The sequence below is a fragment of the Geotrypetes seraphini genome, chromosome 1 (genome assembly GCF_902459505.1).
Source record: "Geotrypetes seraphini chromosome 1, aGeoSer1.1, whole genome shotgun sequence".
Lineage (NCBI taxonomy): Eukaryota > Metazoa > Chordata > Amphibia > Gymnophiona > Dermophiidae > Geotrypetes > Geotrypetes seraphini.
This window is the reverse complement of record NC_047084.1, coordinates 129858190-129886181: the sequence shown is the minus strand read 5'-3', so window position 1 is coordinate 129886181 and position 27992 is coordinate 129858190. Positions and strand designations below refer to the sequence as shown.

The following is a 27992-nucleotide window of genomic DNA, read 5'->3' as shown; positions in this document are numbered from 1 at the left end:
ATTTATATTTGTCATACATATTAAATGATTTACATATTATCTAAAACATTATAAAAATATAAATATAATATATTGTACTTAAAGTATTCATGAAGGAAAATCAAGTGTTTATAAGATTATATGTATTTTTCTGATATACTTGTTGTAATATGAAAAAATGAATAAAGAAATTAAAAAAAAAAAAAAGAAGGGGATCACGAGCAGATCAGAGAAGGTTATCATGCCACTGTACCAGGCCATGGTGCGCCCTCACTTGGAGTACTGCGTCCAGCACTGGTCGCCATACATGAAGAAGGACATGGTACTACATGAAAGGCTCCAGAGAAGAGCAACTAAAATGGTTAAGGGGCTGGAGGAGTTGCCGTACAGTAAGAGATTGGAGAAACTGGGCTTCTTCTCCCTTGAAAAGAGGAGACAGAGGGGACATGATTGAAACATTCAAAATACTGAAGGGAATAGACTTAGTAGATAAAGACAGATTGTTTACCCTCTCCAAGGTAGGGAGAACGAGAGGGCACTCTCTAAAGTTGAAAGGGGATAGATTCCGTACAAACGTAAGGAAGTTCTTCAACCAGAGAATGGTAGAAAACTGGAACGCTCTTATAGGGGAAAACACCCTCCAGGGATTCAAGACAAAGTTGGACAAGTTCCTGCTAAACTGGAACGTACGCAGTTGAGGCTGGAGTCATTTAGATCACTGGTCTTTTACCTGGGTGCCGCCGCGTGATCGGACTGCTGGGCACGATGGACCACTGGTCTAACCCAGCAGCGGCAATTCTTATGTTCTTACCAGTCTCTTTGAAGATACATTTCACTAGAAGTGTGACTTCTTTGTGGGCAGAAGCTTGGATGGTCTCCCCTGAGAAGATTTGTAGGGCAGCAACCTGGTCCACTCTACATACATTTTCTAAGTTTTGCAGAGTAGATTTTTCATGACCTGTACTATGCAAGCTATGGTATTATTTTGTAGATATGATTTCTGAGGATTGTTTGTATGTTTATTTTATCATGTTTTTATTTTAAAATTATGTATGTAAATTATTGTAAACCATTTAGTTTTAAATGGTATAGAAATTTTTTAAATAAATAAATAAAATGAATAGATGTAGCGGCAAGGGAGGATTTTGTCTTTGGGTTCTCAGTGCTATAAGCCAGCGCAGAGGTCCCGTCCTAAATTTCTGGACTGCTTTTGTATATCCCATCCGTCCAGAATGACACCTATTGCACTAGAAAAAGAGATTAGGTTCTTAACCTTAAAAATATCTTTTCTAGTAGATGGGTATGTCATTCTCGGGCCCTACCCTATCAGTTACCTCCTGCATCTGTCTACTTTCTCAGAGAGTTCAAGTCCAAACTTAAATTTGGATGTCAGTCAAATGTTTGGAGAATAATCTATTGCTATGACATGTTGGGGTAAAGTTTGAGATCCATAAATGTTTCTGGTGTGATGTTTTGATTGTTCTATTTAACATGTTTCAGAGTTCAAGGAGTTCCCCATATCCCTCCTTCACATGTGTTTCTATACAGGGGTAGCGCCTGCTTTGGTACAAATTGAAGGGGGCAGCAGAGCCCTCTGGTGAAGGAGGAGGGGTTGAAAAACTGGAATGGATTCCTTCTGCATGGCTTGTGAGCATGGGGAGATTACTCATCTGTCCAGAATGACACATCTATCTACTAGAAAAGATATTAGCAAGGTAAGAACGTAATCTCTTTTTGTTTGTTATTAATTCAGGAAGTATTGTATTTAATTTGTATTTAGTTAGGTTTCCTATGAAATTTTAAAAGTTATATAAATCAATTTGCTTGTGTAAGGGACGCTTCCCCTGTGGGACCAGAAGCAAGAGAGACTCCAACCGCTTACACCAGTTGTTCTTAAACCTGTCCTGGGGGACCCCCAGCCAGTCATTTTTTTCAAGATATCCCTAATGAATATGCATGAGGCAGATTTGCATGCATTCCACCTCTATTACTTCCTTGAATTGTCATCAGAATTTGTTTTCCCATTGGCAAAGCAGAGTCTAAACATATCTCTTTACATTTAATTGGACTCCCTGCACATTCAAGGTGGTAGGGCAAGTTTCTTTCTTGTCATGACTCACAATCATCACCTCAGTCTTATTCACATTTAACTGCAAACCACTGTAACCATGATTAGACAGCCATAATTTCACCTCCCTAATACAAGGATCCAATCTAGCCTCCACCTGTCCTTTTTGGATTCCAGTCGGAAAAAAGAATAAGATGTTGTCAGCAATAGAGTTTATAATCAACCTCTAAATTTTGGAATATCTTCCCTAAAATTGACATATAGATATTAAATAACAAAGCAGATGTATCTTTTTTTGTAAACCACTTTGAACCTCATGGTATAGCGGTATATAAGAATTAAATTAAATTAAAAATAAGGCTGACCCTTGAGGCGCATGAAGTATCCTATCCAGCAGTAGTGCAAAAATGCTAACGGATAGGATACTTCATACGCCTCAAGGCTTCATTTGTTTTGTCTGGTTCTATGAGGCTTTGTATTTGGAAATATTGCATTGCTTAGGACCCCTGAGGAAGAAGTGTTTTCCGAAACACGGACCGTGTGGGGTCCGTGGACTCACACCTGAGAGCCATTTTTATATTTTTATGTATTTTTATTCAGTTTTGAATGCTACATTGAACCTTTTTAATAAAGATCAGTTTTTACACCTTGTACATCGTATCTGCAGTTTTTTCTTTGTTTTCGTCTTTTGACTTTGAGCTGCAGTTCGTTTGTTTTGTCATAGAGAAAGAACATCCTAGCAAGTAAGAAGAAAACCATTTTAACACCTCTTCTCCAGTACCTAATTTTTTTTTAAACTTCAGCAATAATAATTCCAATTTCACAGTGTCAAAAGCCCCTATAACATCTAATGAAATCATACAATAAGACAGTTTCTTATCCAATCCCTTCCTTAAAGTGTCAATTACCAAAATAATAACAATTGCACACTATTGGCCTCTTTTACAAAGCCATTTAGCATGGGCCACTGTAGAAACGGCCCCGAAGCCCATAGAGATTTAAAGGGCTTTGGGACTGTTGCTGCACGGCAGCCACTAGCGTGGCTTTGTAAAAGAATGGGTATGTAATTTTCGAAATCCAAATTGTCAAGAATTCTATCAACTTGTTGAATATAGTCATCCAGCTGTTGCAATACCAATTTCTCAATTATTTTCCCAAGAAAAGGGATAACAGAAATCGGGCGATAACTAGACGTTCTCTAATCCTGAATATAAGATGATGTTTTTTAATGTGATTTTATTTTTAAATTAATGGATGTGTAAGTATGTTATTTCTTTTGTATATACTAATTGTTATCCGCTAGAAATTTTTAAATAAATAAATCTTCTTTTAGATAGGAGTAATGGTAGATTGTTTACATTCTTCTGGGAAAATTCCATTAGAAAGGGATTTATTAACTATACTAGTCACATAGCTAATAAGTGCATTATGCTCGTATTACATAGATCAAACAATAATCTTATAGGAGTAATAGTTCTAATTACTTTAATCACTTCTTCACATATTGGCCTAAAGGAATTCCACAGTTTTCCTCCCCTTACGCTCTCACTAGTCAACTGTAAATGTGATAAATCATCAATTTTCATCCTGCTATTCATCTTATTTGCTAAAATGCTAACATATTTATCAACATTCAGATGGAGATTGTCACTGAATTTATCATTCCCATTGATCAAATATCGAACAGTATGAAATAATTATCTGGGTCTATACTGTGCAAATTTTATTTGATCTTGAAAAACGTATTTCGTACATTTTCACACAGTGATTTATACTCCCATCAATCTAATACAATAACTTTCGTAATCATCTCCATTACCAGCTTTCTTCCATTGACTTTCTGATTTCCTAAGCTCTCGTTTAAGGTTGATTAGAATTTCTCTTCTCCATTGCCAGGATCCATGATTCTGGCAATGGAGTGGATACCAGAGCAGATTTCAAGGTTGCGCACCAAATCTCTATATCTTGTATCGTTCTCTCCTCATCTACATATAGTGATGGCAACCAAATTTCAGCCAATTCTTGAAAATCAAATCTTGGCCTCTCTGTTTTAACAATTGTAGAGAGAACAAAAGACATAAAAAGTCCATGGGACCACTTTTACCTGTACTTTCCCCTCCAATATTTCTCTTAATTTACTGGAGAGAAGGATGAGATCTAATAGATTGTCGTCTTTATGTGTTATCTCTCTCGCTATTTGTGACATTTTTAATCCTGATGTTACACAGAATAAATCATATTCCAAATCCTCATCTCTAATTTCATCCGGTTTCAATGGAAGATTAAAATCTCCCAACAAACATAACTTTGTAAAATCTACCTGCAAGGCAAATAAATAATCTGAGAAAGGAAAACCCTGATCAATCATCACACCTGGGGGTCCTTTTACAAAGGTGCGCTAGCGTTTTTAGCGCACGTACCAGATTAGCGCACGCTATAGTGCACGCTAGCTAAAAAACTACTGCCTGCTCAAGAGGAGGCGGTAGCAGCTAGTGCGTGCTATTCCACGCGTTAAGGCCCTAACGCACCTTTGTAAAAGGAGTCCCTAGTGCAGGGGTAGGGAACTCCGGTCCTCGAGAGCCGTATTCCAGCCGGGTTTTCAGGATTTCCCCAATGAATATGCATGAGATCTATTTGCATGCACTGCTTTCAATGCATATTCATTGGGGAAATCCTGAAAACTCAACTGGATTACGGCTTTCGAGGACCGGAGTTCCCTACCCTTGCCCTAGTGGTAAATATGCCACACACAACACCAAAGTTTCATTCTGTATCACCAAACATTCACCCAATTCACATAGACTTAAATCTCTACTAATTTAAAATCTAAAACCTTTTTATAAAATACTACATTTCCTCTCTTGACACACCCAATGCCAAGGCGCTGGTTATAGAATATGGACCTTATTGTTTTTGAGGAGATGTTTCTAGTATTTTTAAGTTGTTTATTATTTTTATTTTTTTTTAAACAGGTCACAGCTTTCAAAAGAAGACCAGAATGCCATTCCTCTGGTCAGTGAAAAGACACCACCAAGTGTTAACCAGACTCCCATTGAAACTAATGAGTTTCCTCAGCTACCAGAAGGCTTAGAGAAAAAGCCTATAGTACTTAAATTCAGTGCCATGTTAGATGGTATAGCTATTGGAGCAGCACTTCTGCCGTCATTGAAAGCGGAATATAAGATGGGCAGAATGAGAAGCCATGGAATGACAGGTAAGTGGTCTTTGACACTTCTTTTTTGCTCATATTTACACCTGTAAACAGTGTGATTTTCGGAAGGGACTTTAATTTGATCGTGAATGTCAACCTGTCATGCTTCCCCACACCCCCACCCAAAAATGTGAAGAAGTATAGTCTTATGGCCTCTTTTACAAAGCCGCACTAGTGGCCCCGAAGCACATAGAGCTTTAAAGGCCGTTAGTACATGCACAGAATGTGGGTGGAGAATTCATGTTGAGCTGTCCAATGAAATTGCAGATTTTTCCTCGCTTTTCTTGTGGAACATACAGTAATTGAGGAGGAGGGCCTTTTTTTGATTTGAAGTCACAAGTGTCGTCATCAGGGTCTTCCTTTTCTTTGAAATTTCCTTACAAATGTTTTAATTTCTTTGGAGGGTAATCAGTATATATTTCTGGATCCATTGCAGTTAGAAACTTTTTTTGCTGTAAAAATAGGGGGGTTGAGGATTGGTATCATTGGCTAAAGCTGTGGAATCCCCTGCCAAGGATTTTGCGTTTGCGTGCTGTTAGACTGAATTTTAAGAAAATGTTAAAAACCCAACTGTTTGTGAATGCTTTTTTTGAGTTGAACTTTTATATTCAAACTGGATTTGAAGATTTCTGATGTTTATTGACCATTTTTAAGAGTGTTGTTTTTTAACTGAACTATGAGGCCCTGATTCTCCAAAGTGCATCCCGATTTTAGGCGTCCTACAGCTGTCTAATCAGCCAATCAGGATGCACGTTTTTTTTAAAAAAATGCTCCCCAGGCAAGCCTGAAGGCGCCTCCGGGAGCCTAGGGAGACCCGCAAGATGCCTAAGCTCGTCTAAGGGCCTTAGGCGGGCCTTAGGCTGAACCTAGGCAGCCCTACGCGTCTCCCTAGTAGAGGAGAAGCTTAAAATGTAGGCCAGCAAAATGCTGGCCTACATTGTAAGTAGACGCGGCCGCTATACTTATCGCGGCAAGGGATCTCTCTGCCGCTATAAGTATAGCGGGCCGCGGCCCCCTGACCAGGAGGGTGCCCAAACCCTCTGTCCGAAGATGCACCCTCCCCCGACACTACCGACCGCCCCCCCCCCCCCCCCGACATTACCGATCTCCCCCCCGACAATATCGATAGCTGGCAGGAGGGTGCCCAATCCCTCCTGCCCGAAGACGCACCCCCCCGACACTACCGACCGCCCCCCCGACATTACCGATCTCCCCCCCGACAATATCGATAGCTGGCAGGAGGGTGCCCAATCCCTCCTGCCCGAAGACGCATCCCCCCCGACACTACCGACCGCCCCCCCCCCCGACATTACCGATCTCCCCCCCGACAATATCGATAGCTGGCAGGAGGGTGCCCAATCCCTCCTGCCGGAAGACGCACACCCCCCCCCCCCCGGCGCTAACAACCCCCAAACCACTCCACCAAACCTGTTCTTAGATGGGTGTTGCACGTCTTGAGCCGGCAGGCACGCCTCGTCGAAATGAAGCGGGCCCGCCCCTTCCCGGCCCATCCCGCCGAAGCCTAAGGCCTGATTGGCCCAGGCTCTAGAAGCCTGGACCAATCAGGCTTTAGGCATAGCGGGTCCGCCCATCCCCACTAAGTCTAAGGTCTGATTGGCCAATCAGGCCTTAGATTAAGTGGGGATGGGTGGACCCGCTATGATTTTATGCTGCCAGGCAAGCACGAGGGAGCGGCGAGAGGGTGCTTGCAGGGAGAGAGGGCAGGCAAGCTGATCTAGCAGAGAGAGAGGAAGGAGGCACATAGCAGCGGCGAGAGGAGCGGAGTGCATACAGAGAAGCGGAGGAAGGGGCGGAGAGCGTGCAGGGAGGCGGAGAGTCACGGAGAGGAGGTGAAGGCGGAGAAAGGGAGCGGAGAGCATACGGAAGCGGAGGAGACAGAGAAAGGGGGAGAAAAAGCAGCGGAGGACCGTACAAGTGACGGAGGAGGCAAAGCAGGGAAGCGGAGAGGAGCGCTGAAATTGCCAGAGGAGGAGGAGGAGGCGGACGGGACGTGCTGGTAACTCCGCCCACTCCCCCGACGTCACAGCAGATCTCCCTCCCATAAAAGGGCTCGAGCCAACGGCGTGCGGCCGTTCGGCGCGCGGCGAAGGCGAGCGGCAAAGGCGCTCGCCTTAGCAAGAACACCTTTGCGAAGGGCCTCAAGAAGGGCATCAAGGAAGGGCTATCAATTTTAGCTGGTCTCTAAAGACCTACAACTAGCCAATTTACCAATCAACTTCAGTCTTTCTTCAATCTTTCCCTCTTCCAGGTCTTTCAACTTTCAACTCTCTACTCCTACCTAACCAACAAGCACACTTAACAGGTGGACCTCACCAATCACTCTATTCTAATTTATCCTTCCAACCTCAACACATTCTGACCAACACCTAACAGCCCCCATTCTGACATATCTATATCTATAAAAAAAAACCCTAAATAAATAAATAAATAATTAATAATAAAAAACCTTTATATATGGCAGGCAGAACTAGAGGCAGGAAGACTTCAGTCAAGACAGGCAGCTCAGTTGCCGAGAGTACCCAGAGGATGGCTACGGTCTTCGTACAGATTGAGGGGTAGCCTGGACAGAGGGCAGAGGTCTCTGTACAGACCGAGGCCATCCCCTCAAAGATGTCTTAAGTCTCCACTCAGACGGAACCAATTGATCAGCCAGATGAAAGCCTTCTGCTAGAGCTGAGGAGTCTGAGAGAAGAGATTCAATGCTTAAGGAGCATCCGTGATGACGAGACCTTCATCGACGGAATAATCCAGGAACTGTCTCAGATAGCCGAACGAGAGACTGACAAGACCATCCTTGAGTCACCCAAAGCTTCCAGAACTTCAGACTTGAATCCTACCGTCGGAATTCAGGAAGTCTCTGGAGATGCTGATTCCTGGCAGCTGGTGACTTCCTCCACAGGAAAACGCAGAAAACCTAATTCTGTTTCTCTCTTCCACATACAGGGCAGCTCTACATCGACACCACATATCCCCCTTAAGAACAGATACCAGCTGCTACAGGAAGGTCCTGACAACGAGGTACAAGAAGTGGTTGAACAGACGGTTCTGGTTCCAGAGTCCACAGGTCGGCCCACCCCTAGGAAGCGCAGAGTTGTGGTCATCGGGGATTCACTGCTAAGGGGCACCGAGGGACCAATTTGTAGACCAGATCTGCAATCAAGAGAGGTCTGCTGCTTGCCGGGGGCCAGGATCCGGGATGTAACTGCTAGCCTGGGCAGACTCATCAAGCCCCAAGATCACTTCCCTATGATTCTCATACACGTCGGAACCAACGACACTGCCAGGGGCACCCCGGAAAGCATTCCCGAAGACTTCAGAGCCCTGGGGGAGAAGCTGAAGAGGATGGATGCGCAGGTGGTCTTCTCCTCGATCCTCCCAGTGAGGGGCAAGGGCAGTGCCAGGGAGGATCGAGTCCGGAGGGTGAACGACTGGCTGAAGGAATGGTGCAAGGAGATGAACTTTGGGTTCCTGCACCACGGAGAGGCACTGCAAGGACTGCTTGGACCAGACGGGTTACACCTGACCAAGAGGGGGAAGAACGTCCTTGGACACAGTCTAGCCCGCCTACTACACAGGGCTTTAAACTAGGTAAGTTGGGGGAGGGTACGGGCTGCCAATACTCTTTTGAGGCTGAACTAAGTAAACACTACATTTCTGGGACACATTACAATTCTGGGTCTAAGGGGAGTACACATAGCAATTCTGGGTCTAGAGGGAGTACACACTGTAATTCTGGGACCAGCGAGAGTGCACACGTTATAAACTGCACTAATGGAGCTCAAGTAGCCCAAACGGGAATACCCCCACAGGGTACACACATTACCAAGTCTGGGATAGGAGCACACTGTAGTCATGGGGAGTCCGGGATAGGTGCACGCTGTAGCTCTGGGTCTAGGGAGTGTAAGAGACATGCAAAAAATACTAATGGTGTCCTAGTCGATAAAGAGGGACTGTCCCCACTGAGATACAACAAGCACACAACATGGAGGGCTATGTACGTCAACGCCCACAGTCTGGGAAACAAGATCCTAGACTTGGAAACAGAAATGAGGAATGCCGACCTGGATGTGGTGGCGATATCTGAGACCTGGCTCACAGACTCCCACGGGTGGGACATGGTCGTACCAGGTTACAACTTGCTTCGTCGGGACAGGGAGGGCAAATTGGGAGGTGGGGTAGCATTATATACTAAAGATGACATTAAGGTCACCAGAATCACAGATGTACAGTACACTGGGGAATCCCTTTGGGTAAATTTGGCCAGAGGGAAGGACAAATGCCTGTATCTTGGCATAGTATACAGACCCCCCAAGACATCAAGAAGACCTAGATATGGAATTAATTGGAGATATAGAGAATATCACCTTGCGGGGGGACACAGTATTGGTAGGTGACTTCAACATGCCCGATGTGGATTGGGTCACGCTTTCCTCTGCTTCCGGCAGCAGCAGGAAGCTATTAAACTCTTTGAATGGAGCAGGACTCAGGCAACTGGTATTTGAGCCAACAAGGGATCAGGCAATTTTGGACTTGGTACTTACCAATGGAGAAAGTATCACAGAGGTCTCGGTAAGTGAAACTTTGGCCTCCAGCGACCACAATATGATATGGTTCAATCTCAGGAAAGGTTTCACGAAATCTACCACACTGACCAAGGTTCTCAAGTTCAAGGACACAAACTTCCAAGACATGGGAGACTTCGTTCACCAGGCGCTACAAATCCAAGCAGACACCGACAGCGTGGAAGAAATGTGGTCCACTTTGAAAACCACTATACAGGAAGCAACAAACCGCTATGTTAAATCAGTAAGCAAACGGAGTAGGAACAACAAGCCACAGTGGTTCTCTATGGAAATCTCGGACCTCATCAAAGAGAAGAAAAAAGCATTCATTTCTTACAAACAATCAGGGACTCAGGACTCCAGAGTAGATTATCTGACCAAATCAAGAGCCGTCAAAGCGGCAGTTAGAGAGGCCAAATTCAGCATGGAGGAGTCTCTAGCAAAGAACATCCAGAAGGGAGATAAATCCTTCTTCAGGTATATTAGTGACAGAAAAAAGAACTCGGGCGGGATAGTACAACTCAGAAAACCAGACGGAGACCATGTAGAGACGGACTCGGAAAAAGCCCAACTGTTAAATGAATACTTCAGTTCAGTCTTCACCCGCGAGGCGCCGGGAATCGGCCCTCAGCCACAGACAAGGATCAAATCAGTAGACCCGTTTAGTAATTTCAAATTTACACCCAGCAGCGTCTACTGCGAGCTGTCAAAAATCAAGGTCAACGAGGCAATGGGGCCTGACAACCTACACCCCAGGATACTCAGGGAGTTGGGTGATGTCTTGGCGGAACCACTATCCGTGCTCTTCAATCTCTCCCTTAGTACAGGTAACGTCCCGATGGACTGGAAGACGGCTAACGTCATTCCACTACACAAGAAAGGCTCCAGGATGGAGATGGCAAACTACAGACCAGTGAGTCTCACTTCAATAGTGAGCAAACTAATGGAAACCCTAATCAAACGCCAATTGGATAGGATCATGGACGAGGAGAATCTACAGGATAACTGCCAACATGGATTTACTATGGGGAGATCCTGCCAATCCAACCTGATCAGCTTCTTTGACTGGGTGACGAAGAAGCTGGATGTTGGTGAGTCCCTGGACATCGTCTACCTGGATTTCAGCAAAGCATTTGATAGCGTGCCACACCGCAGGTTGCTGAACAAGATGAGTTCTTTAGGTTTGGGCGACACATTAACCAAATGGGTTGGGAACTGGCTTGGAGGTAGGCTTCAGAGGGTGATGGTGAATGGCACCCCCTCCGAAATGTCAGAGGTGATAAGTGGGACTGATCTTGTTCAACATCTATATAAGAGACTTGACAGAAGGGCTCCGAGGTAGAATAACATTATTCGCTGATGATGCCAAACTGAGCAATGTAGTGAGCAAAAGCTCAACAGACAAAAAAGCAATGGCAGACGATATGGTGCATGACTTACTTCTGCTGGAGCACTGGTCTAGGTCCTGGCAACTCAGTTTCAATGCCAAAAAATGCAAAGTCATGCACCTGGGAAGCCAAAATCCATGCAAGATTTACACCCTAAATGGCGAGATCCTGACAAGAACTGAAGCAGAAAAAGACTTAGGGGTGATTATCAGGGAAGATATGAAGTCTGCAAACCAAGTGGAGCAAGCTTCATCCAAAGCAAGGCAAATCATAGGTTGCATACGCAGGAGTTTCGTCAGCCGTAAACCTAAAGTCATTATGCCACTGTATAGATCCATGGTGAGACCGCACCTGGAGTACTGTGTGCAATTCTGGAGGCCGTATTACCGCAAGGATGTGCTGAGACTGGAATCGGTCCAGAGAATGGCCACCAGGATGGTCTCGGGACTCAAGGAGCTCCCGTACGAGGAGCGGTTGGGGAAATTGCAGCTCTACTCACTCGAGGAACGTCGAGAGAGGGGAGATATGATCGAGACATTCAAATATCTCACGGGCCGCATCAAGGTGGAAGAAGACATCTTCTTCTTCAAGGGTCCAGCGGCAACAAGGGGGCATTCGTGGAAAATCAGGGGCGGGAAACTGCACAGTGACACTAGGAAGTTCTTCTTCACTGAAAGGGTGGTTGATCGCTGGAATAGTCTTCCACTTCAGGTTATTGAGGCCAGCAGTGTGCCGGATTTTAAGGCCAGATGGGATAGACATGTGGGATCTATCCGCAAAGATAGATAGGGAGGGTCACCGGAGTGGGCAGACTTGATGGGCCGTGGCCCTTATCTGTCATCTATTTCTATTTCTATCCTAGGAATAAGCAGTGGGAGTTCCCTAAGTCCATCTTAATTATGACTTATGGACTTTTGTTTCAGGAAATTATCCAAACCTTTTTTAAACCCTGCTAATCTAACTGATTTCACCACATTCTCTGGCAACAAATTCCACAGTTTAATTTTCTCTGGTTTGTTTTAAATCTACTACTTAGTAGCTTCATCGCATGTCCCCTAGTCCTAGTATTTTTGGAAAGAGTGAAAGAGTGAACTTCTACCCTTTCCACTCTACTCAGTATTTTATAGACTTCTATCATATCACCCCTGAGCTATCTCTTCTCCAAGCTGAAGAACCCTTGCCACTTTAGCCTTTCTTCATAGGGAAGTCACCCCCTCCCTTTTATCATTTTTGTCTCTCTTTTCTTCACCTTTTCTAATTCCGCTATATCTTTTTTGAGATTCGGTGACCAGAATTGCACACAGTATTTGGGGTGCAGCTGTATCAGAGCAATACAAGGGCATTATAACATTTTGATCTTTGTTTTCCATTCCTTTCCTGGTATTGGCGGAATAGAAATCACTAATGTAATGTACTAATTCTATTGCTTTCTTAGCAGCCGCCGCACATTGAGCTGAGGGTTTCAACGTATCCTCAACAATGACACCCAGATCCTTTTCCTGGGCAGTGACTCCTAACACAGAACCCAGCATCACATAGCTATAGTTTGGGTTCCTCTTTCCCACATGCATCACTTTGCACTTGCTCACATTAAACGTCATCTGCCATTTTGAAGCCAAGTCTCCCAAGGTCCTCTTACAGTTTTTCACAATCCTCTTGAGATTTAACAACTTTTGTCATCAGCAAATTTAATTATCTCACTAGTTATTCCCATCTTTACATCACTGATAAATATGTAAAATTTGCATCAATATGAAATCTATCTTGGTAATCATACAAGATATATAGGGAAATAGAGTAATCACTAGAATACTCAGCTCTTAAGTGAAAAATTTTCTGAATATTTCTTTGACAAATATTTAAATATTTGGTGTAAATTTGTTTTTAAATAGCAGAATTGATTAAATGATAGGAAGGTCTTTTATGCTGATGATTAATTTTGTAGAATAGAGGTGTTTACCTCATAAGTTCTCTAAGGCTTTTTCTTTCCTGTATTACTATTGTGAAATGTAGTGATACACATATTTTTGAGGCGTTTTTAAAATGATTATAAATCAGTGAGTCTGACTTCGGTGCCGAGCAAAATGGTAGAGACTTTTGTTAAGAACAAAATGACAGAACATATACATGAGCATGGATTAATATGAGAGAGCCAGCATGGATTTAGTCGAGGGAAATCCTGCCCCATCAATCCACTGCAATTTTTTTGAAGGGGTGAATGAACATGTGGATAAAGGTGAATTGGTTGATATCTTGCATTTGAATTTTTAAAAGGCATTTGACAAAGTACCTTATGAAAGATTTCTTAAGGAAAGTAGAATGTCATAGTATGAATTAAGAACTGGTTGAAAGACAGAAAAATCCAGCAACATTAGTTTTGAGGCAGATCCCCTGTCCAAATAGCAAGGAGTGTGTTTTGGGTGCACTAACAGAGTAGTAAGGAATGTCCAAGGCAAAAAAGAAGGATATTTTTATCTAATCCTGTTTTAATCATGTCTTAGGGCAGATGAATTACAGCTCTAAAAAGAGATTGGTTTATAAGTGCCTTCCATGTCCCTAAGAAGTGAAAGTGTCAACAGATACCAGGCTGTATGACAGTTTCAGGTATTATGGCCATTCCTAATAGAGCAGCAAGCAGATGTAAGGAATAACCTAGTGGTCAGCGCAGTGGACCCTGGTATCACTCCCACTCTTAACTCTTATGTCGGGTCAAATTCTAGAGCCTTCCTGGAACTTAGAAATACCTACGATAACTGAATTTAAAAGACATCTGTACATTTAGGTACAGTAGATTTTTTATCTGTTCTTGGAGAGGTTATAATAACATGTAAAAGAATTAAGGTGGTATTTGTACCTGTGTCTTGTTGTTGAAAGTCCACTTCATTGACCACTAGTCTGCCCCTCTGCTCTGCAGGGATATCTGTGTGACCATTTTTGTACCAAAGATGCCAGGCAAGATGTTTTTTGGCATTCATAATTTGGGCATTTTGTTTTGAAAAACGATTGTTCATTTTGGATGTTTTCAGCACAAGAATGTCCTTCTCAGGTATTTTAGAACAGAAAACCACAATGTTTTTTCTGTTTGAAATAGACTGAGATGTATATATTTTTTTTAATGTTATGAGCAGGATATCCCAATTCTAACTTGCATGTTCTTTTGAAAATATTCCCCGTCAATACTATATGCATTTCCTTTTTGATAATGTAATTTATTAAGTTCATGAATTTTTTTTGTGCAGTGAATAGCATGGAAAAATACAGCAAGTTAATATTGCTTCCCTTTATATGCTTTTCTCTCTTCTCTAGGTGCACAAACTAGCTTTACATTTGAACTGCCAAATCACAGATTACGATTTACTTCAAAAGTCTCTTCTACTGATACATCAGCAATTCCACCATCAGCCAGTCTTAACCTTCCCCCAGTCTCAATGTCAGGGAAATATATCATGGAAGAACATGATAACTATTCAGATCAGGTGTGGAGTACTGATGACTTTCCTTCTAAACAAGGCTACTATCTACAAGGGAACTACCTGCGTTGCGTGGCTGAGGTAATACATTTATCAGTGAGATACTACAGTAGTTTGTGTTGTTCTTGAGGTAGTTTTCATAGTTTTTTTTGAAACCTGACTGTAGCTTTACTTTTGGTTTGAACCTTAACAGCAGCATTGACTTTTCTGCCTCAGTAACATTGTTGTATTCTGCCCAGTGGTGTACCTAGTATATTTGACACCCGGGACTGACCCAATAATAAATGATCTTCTACCAGATAATTTTAAAATTCACATGCTAAATCGTGATGGAAGAAGAGGGGGAGGATTGCCGCTAAGGAAGGATTTGTAGTTGAACCATTGGATTCCAAAATGACCAATCAATTAGAAATATTAGCCTATAAAATTAGCAATAAGGAACTAGAAGATTCCCTTTCTTCTATACTATTCTATGCTCCGCCGAAAAGCTGGCCAAAAGCTAGAGAGGACTTCTGCAAATTTGTCCTACATAACTCAAATCACTTCATCACATAATCTAATTGCAGGAGACATAAACTTACATCTAGATGAAATAGATAATTAAGAAGTGAAAGACTTTAAAAACCTTCTTTCTTTACTCAATTACAATCTCCCTTCACCCACTCAAACACATGAAAAAGGCCATCATTTAGATGTGGTAGCGATGTCCATAAAGGAGATCATAAACCCTCCCATCTCTCTTTCGGACGGTACTTGGTGTCATGATATATGGTCTGACCATTTCACTTATTATTTCAATCTAATTTGGACTCGGCTAAAATCTAAGACACACCCACGGAGAAAAAGAGAACACCTCACAAGGGGCCATATCAACCCAGAGGAATATTGGTCACAATATGATCTACAAGCGAAGATAGAAGAAGGAGTTGATTTATATGATCACTGGATGAAAACTAGCACATGCATTTTAGATAAAATTGCCCCTAAACGAAATAGCAAAAGCTGCTCAAACAAATGCAACAAATGGTTTGACATCAATGAAACAATCAGTAAGACGATTAGAAATAATCTGGAAAGAAACGGGAAAACTGTCAGACTGAAACAACTGAAGATCCAACATAAAACTCTACAAACAACAGATAAAAGAAAAATGTAAAACTTTTTACTCATCCAAAATTAACTCATCTAATACTAGCTCAAAAGGAGCCAATACAAAAGAACTGTTCAACATAGTTACAAATTTATTTGACATCACACGCTACACTCAACCCATGCATAAAACTACTCGACAGTTGTTGCATACGAACATCAATCAATTGATATACAAAGAAATGAAATACCAGCGGACATGATCTGGAGTTCCTTCTACAATTTAGAATGGAATACCTACATCAAATTATATAACAAATACTCTAAATCATACTGTGTCCTGGACTCATGTCCCCCAGAAATTATGAAAGCAGCTCCATTAGACATTAAACTATCTCTTCAGACTGTGGGGAACCACAAGTACTAGGGGTCACTCGGAGAAACTGAAAGAGGACAGGTTTAGAACAAATGCTAGGAAGTTCTTTTTTACCCAGAGGGTGGTGGACACATGGAATGCGCTTCCAGAGGTTGTGATAGGCCAGAGCACTTTACAGGGGTTCAAGGAAGGTTTGGATAGGTTCCTAAAGGCTAAGGGGATTGAGGGGTACAGATAGAAGTAGAGGTAGGTTATAGAAATGGTCAGGAACCACTTCACAGGTCATAGACCTGATGGGCCGCCGCGGGAGCGGACCGCTGGGTGCGATGGACCTCTGGACTGACCCAGATAATTCTATTGAATTATCTAACCAATAACCTAAACAATGGAAAATTCCTCACTAATAATGGTCATATTATAATAACCCCAATCCCCCAAAATTGTAAAGAATTATCAACATCAGTAACCAAATATAGACCAGTAGCATCTATTCCATTTATGGTAAAAATCATGGAAGGATTGGTACACACCCAACTAATGGAATATCTTGACCAATTCTCTCTTCTGCACAAAACTCAATCTGGTTTTAGGCCTCTGTTTAGCACTGAGACAGTAATTGTGGCTATCCTGGACAATTTGCGTTACTTGTTCAGTAAGGGCCTCAACGCCCTAATCATGCAATTTGACATGAGCTCTGCCTTTGACTTGTGGACCATGGAAAACTGTTACAATGCCTAGACGCAATTGGAATCAGATGAGAGATACTGAACTGGTTTCGAGGTTTCCTTATATCACGCACCTACCAAGTCCATTTTAATCACGATCTCTCTGACACATGGTGCAATCCATCTGGCGTGCCACAGGGATCACCACTATCCCCTTTGCTCTTCAATGTTTACATGTCCTCATTGGGAGCACAATTGTCCCAGCTGGGGATAAAACTATTTAGCTACGCTGATGACTTCACGATAATTATCCCATTCACTAACTCTGTCTCAGAAGTCACCCCCAAAGCAACAGAAGTACTAAATCGGATGGTGCAATGGATGACTGAATTCAGACTAAAACTAAACTCAGAGAAAACAAAATTTTTCATAGCATCGCCACACCCACTTGATACTAAAGCATCAATGTGCATCAATAACCTTAGTTATCCCATTCAACCCACTATGAAGGTATTGGGAGTAACACTGGACCAGAGCCTGACCATGAAAGACCAGGTAGACTGCTTGATTAGAAAAATCTTTCTCACCCTCTGGAAGCTTCGGTCCATCAGAGCTTACTTCGATGTCTCATCATTTTGAATTCTGGTACAATCCCTTATACTGAGTCAACTCGATTATTGTAACATCGCCTACTTGGCATTCCCCCAGAAGAATATGCAGTGATTGCAACTGGTACAAAATGCAGCGGTTGGACTACTTTGTGGACTGAAGAAGTTTGATCATGTAACACCTTCCTATCGAATTCTACACTGGCTGCCGATGGAGGCACGTGTGAAATTCATGTTTGGTTGTTTTTGCTTCAAGGTACTTTATGGCTTAGCCCCTAAATATATAACAGACCTTTTCTCTTTCACAACCAACAGTCATAGGCGAAGCTCACACCCGAACTTTGTTTCTCCACCGGTTAGAGGTTGTAAATTTAAAAGTCATCACCAACATCTTTTCTCACATCAAGCAACACTATGGGATAAAGATCTAGAAAAATTACTCGTGCCTACTACTTATAGGGAATTCAGGAAACGCCTAAAAACACATCTGATCCTGAAATACTTAGGAAACCAACCTATACAATCTTAGTCCTCAACAAACGATCTCTAGAACTGTTAATCACTAAGTCTGTACTTTGTTTATTCCACTCAATTTGTAACATCTTTAATCATTGTAAACCGCATAGAACTTCACGATCCTGCGGTATATAAATTGTTGTTATTATTATTATTTTTAACACTCCTCTCCTCCTGGCCATTACTAAATTTATATATATATATATATAAATTTATATATATATAAAAATTTAGTAATGGCCAGGAGACTGCTTGACCTGGTCAGTGGGACAAGAGGGAAATTTCCTGGGCGAGTGCCCATTCCGAAAGGAAAGGATTTTGTAATATAATGATTCAGTATCCAATTTATTAATGAAAGATGGTAATTTATGAAAGTCAGTATTTGTGCCTGGGAGTGTGATGACCCTTTTCTCCTGTCTCTGCACTCTAGAGTCTAACTTTCAGGCTATTATATTTATAGCTTCTTTCACATCACATCCACTATTTAACATTTTTAGATAACACAATAGTAAAACAGATCATATGGTCTTAGCTAAGAGCTGACTGTTGGCAAACAACATAAACATCATCTGCAATTCTTCCTCTTTAAATTGCAAACATACATTTATTAACGTAAGCTTTTAATGATCTTATCCCTCATTTAATCTTACCTTGATCATTACTATATCTTAGTACTTTCCTAACATTACAACCTATATACTACTGCTATTATTTCTGTAGCGCTACCAGATGTACACGGTACTGTACAGAGTCACAAAGAAGAAGAAAACAGTCCTTGCTTGAAAGATCTTACAATCTAAACAGACAAGACAAATAGGATGTCATGGATACAGTTGAGGGGAATGGTTAATCAGCTGGTTGGGTTGGAGGGCAGAGGAGTAGGGTTAAGGATTGAAGGGTATATCAAAAAGGTGGGTTTTCAGTCTGCTTTCAAACAAGGTAAGGGAAGGGGCTTGGCGCACAAACCGAGGTAATTTATTCCAGGCATAGGGGGTAGCTAGATGAAAGGAACGAAGTCTGGAATTGTCAGTGTAGGAGAAGTGCCACTTACCTAAGCTAAGAGTGGTGATTTTAATGTACATTACGACAGGGTGGGTATGGGGGTCAGTGAGACTGATTTTGATTTGATAATATCCAGCTTAGGTTGGTCTCAACTTGTGACTGAACCAACTCATGTGGGATGCCACATATTGGATTTGTTTTTTGTGCAAGAAAATCATTGATTTATTATCTTACTAGAACCAATTGTGGTAGGACCACCTTGGACTGATCATAAGTTTGTCTCTTATGACAATTGTTCCTTGTGTGAACATAAAACAGTACTTACCCAAATATTTGAAAATGAGGTGCCCACAATATGAACTGGCAGACTTAAAAAATTGTGGATACCTAAATTGCAGATTGATGAAGCTGCATCGTTAAAGGATGTAGTAGATTCTTGGTATTCCACTTTAGAATCTACATTAGATGATTTAGCGCCTTTTCAGGCTGTCCAGAGTACCCGGGAAAGCATAGTCCCTGGTATTCGGAAGACCTAAAACAGGTGAAGCAACACCTTCACAAATTGGAGCGTGATTGAAGGAAATGTCATGTATCTGATAAGTGGGAGGCTTACGTAAAGACTATGGCTGATTATAAGGCAGCTGTGCTTTGTACTAAAAAAGCATATTTTGATAAGCAAATTGCATGTGCTCCCTTGGGTTCTAAGGAGCTATTTTATATTGTGAACGTATTAACATCACAAAAGGTGGTAGAAGCAATTTTCCAACCTGTGATGAGTTTGTCTCTACTTTTTGTCTAAGCAAAAAGTTGTTAATGCTCTATCTCAACCAGTGAATGATTCGGCCTGTTCAGGTGTGCCAGAAATCTGGACTAACTTTCTGGCAGTGGAATCAGAACAAGTACTTGAAGCAATGGATTATGTTAGTCCGTTTAATTGTCTGTTGAACCCATTTGCTCTTGCATTGCTTAAGGCACTAAAAACTGATGTAGTTCCATCTTTGGAGTATATCATACAGCAGTCGCTGAAGTTAGGAGAAGTTCCTGAGAAGTTGAATAGGGCTGTAATCTCTCCTCTGTTAAAAATATTCTGGTTTAGAGCTTACAAAGAAGGAAAGCGTTCGACCAATCTCCAATTTGAGTTTCATGGCGAAGGTGTTAGAACGAGTAGTAATACAACAATTGAAAGACTTTATGGCAGAACGAGGATGTTTGGTATGACTATCAATTTGGTTTCCAGAAGGATCACAGTACGGACTTTATGTGACTTTATTTGATGAGATCCATAGAGGAATTGATAATGGAAAACATTTCTTGTTGGTCTCACTCACTGTGGCATCTGCCTTCAACACCGTAGACTGTCATACTTCTGGACTTAAGGGGAGTGTGTGGCGCAGTGGTTAAAGCTACAGCCTCAGCACCCTGGGGTTGTGGGTTCAAACCCACGCTGCTCCTTGTGATCCTGGGCAAGTCACTTAATCCCCCCATTGCCCCAGGTACATAAGATAGATTGTGAGCTCGCCGGGACAGACAGGGAAAAATGCTTGAGTACCTGAATAAATTCAGGTATTTATTCAGGTAAACCATTCTGAACTCCCCTGGGAGAACGGTATAGAAAAATTGAATAAATAAATAAATTACATGGATTTGGGATTGCTGGTAATATACTGAAGTGATTCAAATCTTTTTTGAGTGATAGATCCTTTTGTGTAGTTAATGGAAATAATCACTCCCTATTTTTTCCATTGAAATGTGGAGTGCTTCAGGGCTCTTCATTATCTGCAATGTTATTTCATCTGTTCCTAAGATTTTATGGCTTCCTCCACTGGTATCAAAGGAGCTGCGTTGAATTTTGTGCATGCTGAGGTTACCATTTTAATACAGCAGGAAATTAAGAGTTTGAGAGTAATCCTTGATACCTCGTTAAAATTTCACAGCTACATTGCCTCAGTAGTTAAAACTCTTTTCTTCAAAATAGGGATTTGCTGTCAGCTATGAACTTTAGACTGATTATGCAGAGTTGTGTCTTACCACATCTAGACTATTGTAATTCTCTTTATCCCAGGACAAGCAGGCAGCTATTCTTGACTGATGGGTGACGGCACCGACGGAGCCCCGGTACGGACAATTTTAGAGTGATTGCACTCTAAGAACTTGGAAAGTTTCTGGTAGGCCGCACCGCGCACGCGCGAGTGCCTTCCCGCCCGACAGAGGCGCGCGGTCCCCAGTTTTCTAGTTTCTGCGGAGCTCAGAAGACGCACGTTTCAACGGCTGTTGAACATTTTCTATTTTTTTCGCCTTCCCGCTCGCGTAAACTCCTTGGGAAATATTGTTTCCCTCTTTTTATTTATTTTCTTTGTAAAAAAAAACAAAAAAAAACCCCAAACTTTGGTTTTTATCCCATTTTTTCGTTTCGCCCCGGCGGGGCCTGCTGCCACCATCGAGGCCTCGGCCTTCGATTTGGCAGAAGCCGTGTTTACGTTCATGCCCCCCCAACCCGGCTTTAAAAAGTGCCAGCGGTGCGCGAGGCCTATTTCTAACTCTGACCCGCACAACTGGTGCTTACAGTGCCTCGGACCTGACCATCAGGCGTCCACCTGCACACGCTGTGCCACTCTCAAGAAAAGAACCCTTAAAAACCGTCAAATTCAGCAACGGTTATTATTCGGTACCGACATGTCGGACTTGGCGGCACCGGTCCCCACTTCGACCCCGACGCAGTCGGCACCCGTCTCGTCGACGCCGCGTGATACCGCGTCGGCGTCGCACCAGTCAGGTAAGCCAGCTAAGAAGCCTTCCCCGCTGGAGCGTCCTCCGGTCAAAGTAGCAGAGAGCCCAATCCTGCCGACCGCGAGGCGCCCACGGAAGCGCTCCGCTCCGATAGAGGTAAGCCCCTCGACATCGGGTTCCTCTTCGGAGTGTAGAGCGGCACCCAAGGTACCGCAAAAGAGAAAAGCGGTACCGGTGCCTTCTTTAGATGAGCGCATTGCTGCCGTCTTACAAGTGCAATTGAAGGATCAGTTACAGCACCTCCTTCCTGCACTACTGGTACCGAGCCTTCCGGTACCGGTCCGGTCTGAGCCATCGGTGCCGACAGTTCCACAGCCCACTCTCTCGGCTTCCTCTTTGTCGGCACCGACACAGTCTACTTCCATGCCAGTCCTAGCACCGGAGTCGACTGCTCAACATCAGGCTGTTCAGACGTCGGCACCGGTACAACCACGATCTCCCGGTACCGTCTCTATGAGATCAGGAAAGTCGGTACGCAAATCCCGACACCTAGATCCCTCCACTCCGGAATCTCGACGCAGTTTTCAGATTCGAGACCCTGATCTGTGGGGTGATTCAGAAGACCCTATGCTCTCTGAAGGAGAATGTTCATCTGGTGATGAGGATCCTTCTACTTTAGATCCATCCTCTAGACCAGATGTAACTTCATTTTCATCCTTTTTAAAAGAGATGTGTGACTCTCTCTCTATTCCCTTGGAGGCCGAGTCAAAGAAATCCAAAGCTTTTCTTGAAGCACTGGATTTTGACCAACCTCCAAGGGAATATCTAAAGTTACCTCTCCATGACATCTTGAGAGAAACTTTTTACAAGAATTTGGAGACACCTTTGACCATCCCTGGAGCACCTCGCAAATTAGACTCCTTATACAAGGTCATCCCAATTCCTGGGTTTGACAAACCGCAGCTCCCGCATGAGTCCCTATTGGTTGAATCCACTCTGAAAAAATCCACGGGAGCTAGTGTATACGCCTCAGTCCCTCCTGGCAGAGAGGGTAAGGCCATGGACAAATTTGGCAAACGGCTATACCAAAATGCCATGTTAGCCAACAGGTCAGGGAATTATGCATTCCACTTCTCCTTTTATCTTAAACATCTTGTTCAAGATCTAACTGCTTTTGAGAAGTACCTCCCTGACCGTAAAAAATCTGCTTTTCGCCACATTACTTCATCACTGTTGCAGCTTAGGAAGTTCATGGTCAGGTCGATATATGACACCTTTGAGCTGACCTCTCGGGCCACAGCTATGTCGGTGGCTATGCGTCGACTGGCGTGGCTCAGAGTGTCAGAACTAGATGTCAATCATCAAGATCGACTGGCTAATGCACCGTGCCTGGGGGATGAGCTGTTTGGAGAATCCATGGACTCCACCACTCAAAAGTTGTCGGCACATGAAACTAGGTGGGATACTCTCCTCAAAACGAAAAAGAAAACCCCACCTTCCAGGCCTTTTCGCCAACAGTCGGCCTACCAACGTAGATTTGTTGCTCGTCCTTTGCCACAAGCCCCGCAACAACCCAGACGTCAGCGGCAACAACAGAGGCCAGCTGCTAGACCAGCACAGCAGCAACAACAGGTGAAGCCTCCCCCTTCACAAAAATCCACTCAACCCTTTTGACTTAGTTCTCCAGGACATAGCCGGTCTACATCCTGCTGCCCATCTTCCGCAGCCCATAGGAGGACGCCTTACTCTCTTCATAAGCCGTTGGGAATCCATCACTTCGGACCAGTGGGTCCTCAACATCATCCGCCACGGCTACTCTCTCAACTTTCAGACCCTTCCGGGCCAAAGTATTCCAAAAGAGTCTGCTTTGAACTCTCCTCAGTCCTCCCTCCTTCTTCAGGAGGTTCAATCCCTCCTCCTTCTGAACGCCATAGAGGAAGTTCCTCTAGATCAAAAGGGTAGGGATTCTACTCCCGTTATTTTCTAGTCCCCAAAAAAACAGGAGATCTCAGACCCATTCTGGATCTTCGGGACCTCAACAAATGCTTGGTCAAAGAGAAATTCAAAATGTTGTCTCTGGCCACTCTTTACCCCCTTCTCAATCAAGGCGACTGGCTATGCTCCCTCGATCTCAAAGAAGCATACACTCACATACCGATCGATCTAGCCTCCAGGAAGTATCTACGCTTCATGATCAACCGTTGTCACTACCAGTACAAGGTACTACCCTTCGGTCTTGCCTCCTCTCCAAGAGTGTTCACCAAATGCCTGATTGTGGTGGCTGCTTTTCTTCGTACCCACCACCTTCAGGTGTTTCCTTATCTGGACGATTGGTTGATCAAGGCCAATTCGTCTCAGACAGTTCTCACGGCCACCAACCAGACCATTCTGTTTCTACGTTTGCTGGGATTCGAGATCAATCTACCCAAATCTCATCTCATCCCCACTCAGAGACTTCAATTCATTGGAGCAGTCTTAGACACAGTCCTCATGAGAGCGTTCCTACCGTCCAACCGTCTTCTCATGCTTCAATTTCTATGTCAACAGGTGATTCTACAGGCGTCCATCTCTGCCAAGCGCATGATGGTTCTCTTGGGTCACATGGCGTCTACAGTTCATGTCACCCCTTTTGCACGTCTTCACCTACGCACTCCTCAATGGACCCTAGCCAACCAGTGGTCCCAAGCGATAGATCCCTGCTCACGACACATATCTGTAACATCATCTCTTCGTCAGTCTCTACAATGGTGGTTGATATCCTCAAATCTATCCAGAGGTCTTCTGTTCCATCTACCTCCCCATCAACTAGTTATCACCACCGACGCCTCCCCTTATGCCTGGGGAGCTCATTTGAATGAGTTCCAAACTCAGGGCCTTTGGACAGCCCAGGAAAAGAAGCATCACATCAATTTCCTGGAACTCAGAGCCCCTTATGCCTGGGGAGCTCATTTGAATGAGTTCCAAACTCAGGGCCTTTGGACAGCCCAGGAAAAGAAGCATCACATCAATTTCCTGGAACTCAGAGCGATGTTTTATGCCCTCAAGGCCTTCCAACATCTTCTCTTTCCTCAAGTTCTCTTGCTGTGCACAGACAATCAAGTTGCGATGTACTACATCAACAAGCAGGGTGGGACGGGCTCTCGTCTCTTGTGCCAGGAAGCCCATAAGATCTGGACTTGGGCCATAAATCGTCATCTATTTCTGAAAGCTATCTACATTCAGGGAGAACAGAATTCCTTAGCGGACAAGCTCAGCAGAATTCTCCAGCCTCACGAGTGGACACTCGATCCTTTCACTCTACAGTCCATCTTCGCTCAATGGGGCACTCCTCTGATAGACCTCTTTGCAGCTCCTTCTAATCACTAGCTTCCCCTATTCTGCTCCAGACTCTATTCTCCTCACCGTCTGGCAGCGGATGCATTTCTCCTCGACTGGTCCAATCTGTTCCTGTACGCTTTCCCTCCTCTGCCTCTCATGTTGAGAACCTTATTCAAGCTCAAGCGGGAACGAGCAACCATGATTCTGATTGCTCCAAGGTGGCCCAGGCAACATTGGTTCTCCCTTCTACTTCAACTCAGTTCCAGGGAACCTTTTCTTCTTCCACTGTTTCCTTCTCTACTTACACAGCAGCAGGAGACCCTTCTACATCCCAACCTCCAGTCTCTGCACCTGACAGCTTGGTATCTCTCGGGCTGACTTCTCATGATACACTTTTGTCTCAGCCTGTTCGTTCCATTCTAGATGCCTCCAGGAAACCTGCCACTTTGCAATGTTACCATCAGAAGTGGACACGGTTTTCTTCCTGGTGTTTCCTCCATCATCATGATCCCACTTCCCTTGCAGTGGAGACTTTGTTGGATTATCTCCTTTCTTTGTCTGACTCTGGCCTCAAGTCTTCTTCAGTCAGAGTCCACTTAAGTGCTATTGCAGCATTTCATGAGCCAGTCCATGGAAAGCTCCTCTCAGCTCATCCCCTGGTGTCCAGGTTCATGCGGGGTCTTTTCAATGTGAAACCACCTCTTAAAGCCCCTCCTGTTATCTGGGATCTTAATGTGGTTCTTTCCGTCTTAATGAAGCCTCCATTTGAACCTCTAGCTACTACCACTTTCAAGTTTCTCACTTGGAAGGTACTTTTCCTCATCGCCCTTACCTCTGCCAGGAGGGTCAGTGAGCTACATGCACTAGTTGCAGATCCACCTTTTACGGTCTTTCATCATGACAAGGTGGTCCTGCGTACACATCCAAAGTTTCTCCCTAAGGTTGTCTCCGACTTCCATCTCAACCAATCCATTGTTCTGCCTGTCTTCTTTCCAAAACCTCATTCTCATTCTGGAGAACAGGCTCTGCATACTTTGGACTGTAAGAGGGCTCTCGCTTACTATCTTGAGCGTACAAAACCCCACAGATCAGCTCCTCAGCTTTTTCTGTCCTTTGATCCGAATAAGTTAGGACGTCCTGTTTCTAAACGTACGTTGTCTAATTGGCTGGCAGCGTGCATTTCATTCTGTTATGCTCAGACCGGACTGACACTTGAAGGTTCTGTCACAGCCCATAAAGTCCGAGCTATGGCAACATCTGTAGCTTTCCTCCGGTCCACGCCCATTGAGGAAATCTGCAAGGCTGCCACTTGGTCCTCAGTTCATACTTTTACATCTCATTATTATCTGGACGCATTTTCCAGACGGGATGGACACTTCGGCCAATCTGTTTTGCAAAATTTGTTTTCATAATGGCCAACCTTCCCTCCATCCCTCTTTTTGTTAGCTTGGAGGTCACCCATCAGTCAAGAATAGCTGCCTGCTTGTCCTGGGATAAAGCACAGTTACTTACTGTAACAGGTGTTATCCAGGGACAGCAGGCAGATATTCTTGCGTCCCTCCCACCTCCCCGGGTTGGCTTCTTAGCTGGCTTATCATAACTGGGGACCGCGCGCCTCTGTCGGGCGGGAAGGCACTCGCGCGTGCGCGGTGCGGCCTACCAGAACTTTCCAAGTTCTTAGAGTGCAATCACTCTAAAATTGTCTGTACCAGGGCTCCGTCGGTGCCGTCACCCATCAGTCAAGAATATCTGCCTGCTGTCCCTGGATAACACCTGTTACGGTAAGTAACTGTGCTTTTTTGTGGCTTGCTGAAGACTTCACTCAGAGCGCTTCAAGTGGCTCAAAATACCGCTGCCAGAGTAATAGCTAGATTGCTCCATTATTCCCATGTTACACCTGTGCTGGCCGAACTTCACTGGTTGTTTGAAGAATACAATTTAAGCTTCTAACCTTGGTATTCAAATCTGTCTGGGATCTATTGCCCAAGGTTATTGCTTCTCTGCTGCAGAATTATGTGCCTTCTCGTTCTTTAAGATCACAAGATAGAGCTTTTTTGGCTGGTCCCACTCTTCGTTCTGTCACCAAAGTTGCAAATCGATCACTTGTGTTCCAAGTAGCCGAACCTTTACTATGGAACTCAGTTCCAGATTCTATCCGTCTGACCTCTGATTTTTTGCCATTTTGGAAAAGTTTGAAAGCCTATTTTTTTTCGACATACCTTTTCAAATTTGGTTACTTTGTAATCTTGTAATTGCTTGGCTTTTTATTTTAAGGCACATATGTAAATTGTTTATTGTATGCTGTTATTTTAATAATCTGCTATGTTCTGTTTTATTATGTACTGTATATACTCAAATATAAACCAGGATTTTGGGGCCAAAAAATTGGCCCAAAAATGGGTGTCCTGGTTTATATTCGGGTCATCCCCAGTGACCCCCCCCCCCCCCCCCCCCCGAAATCCTCCCAGATTTCCTGCAGGCCTGCCTTAGGCCAGGACAGGAGGGATCCCTCCCGTCTCCTGTCCCGGCCGACACTAATAATTACCACCCTCCCTCCTTCCCTCCCTCGCGTACCTGTTCCCTGGTCCAGCGTGTATCCCGCGCTGAAATTCTTTGTAAAGGTAGTAGCCAGCAGCGCACCTGGGCCGGCTACAGGAGCGAGCTTTTCGTGCTGCCGGCCAGCCCTGCACCGCTCCTTGATATGCTGCCACAAGTTCTCACTGGATTCACGGTTCTCGCAGCAGCCTATCAAGGATCGGTGCAGGGCCGGTTGGCAGCACGAAAAGCTCGCTCCTGCGTGCTGGCCCGGGTGCGCCGCCAGCTACTTTCTTTACAAAGGATTTCAGTGTGGAATACACGCTGGACCACCAATTTAGGGGTTCTTCTTCATCAACCATGCTCTCCTCATTACATGACTCTCTGAAATTGGCATCCAAGATGCTGCACTACTCTGGTTCACTTGCTTCCTGAATAATAGATCCCAGTGTACTAC

At 43.8% G+C, this 27992-nt stretch overlaps 1 protein-coding gene across 9 annotated transcripts in view; it reads left to right on the top strand.

Moving 5' to 3' along the window:
* KIAA1109 (KIAA1109 ortholog) overlaps positions 1-27992 on the top strand; it is a 908505-nt gene that overhangs the window by 514922 nt on the left and 365591 nt on the right. For all 9 annotated transcript variants that reach the window (XM_033938537.1, XM_033938601.1, XM_033938589.1 and 6 more), the window contains 2 exons: positions 5020-5261; positions 14536-14780. In XM_033938537.1, the coding sequence (XP_033794428.1) occupies positions 5020-5261; positions 14536-14780 (487 nt within the window). The remainder of the gene's footprint in view (positions 1-5019; positions 5262-14535; positions 14781-27992) is intronic.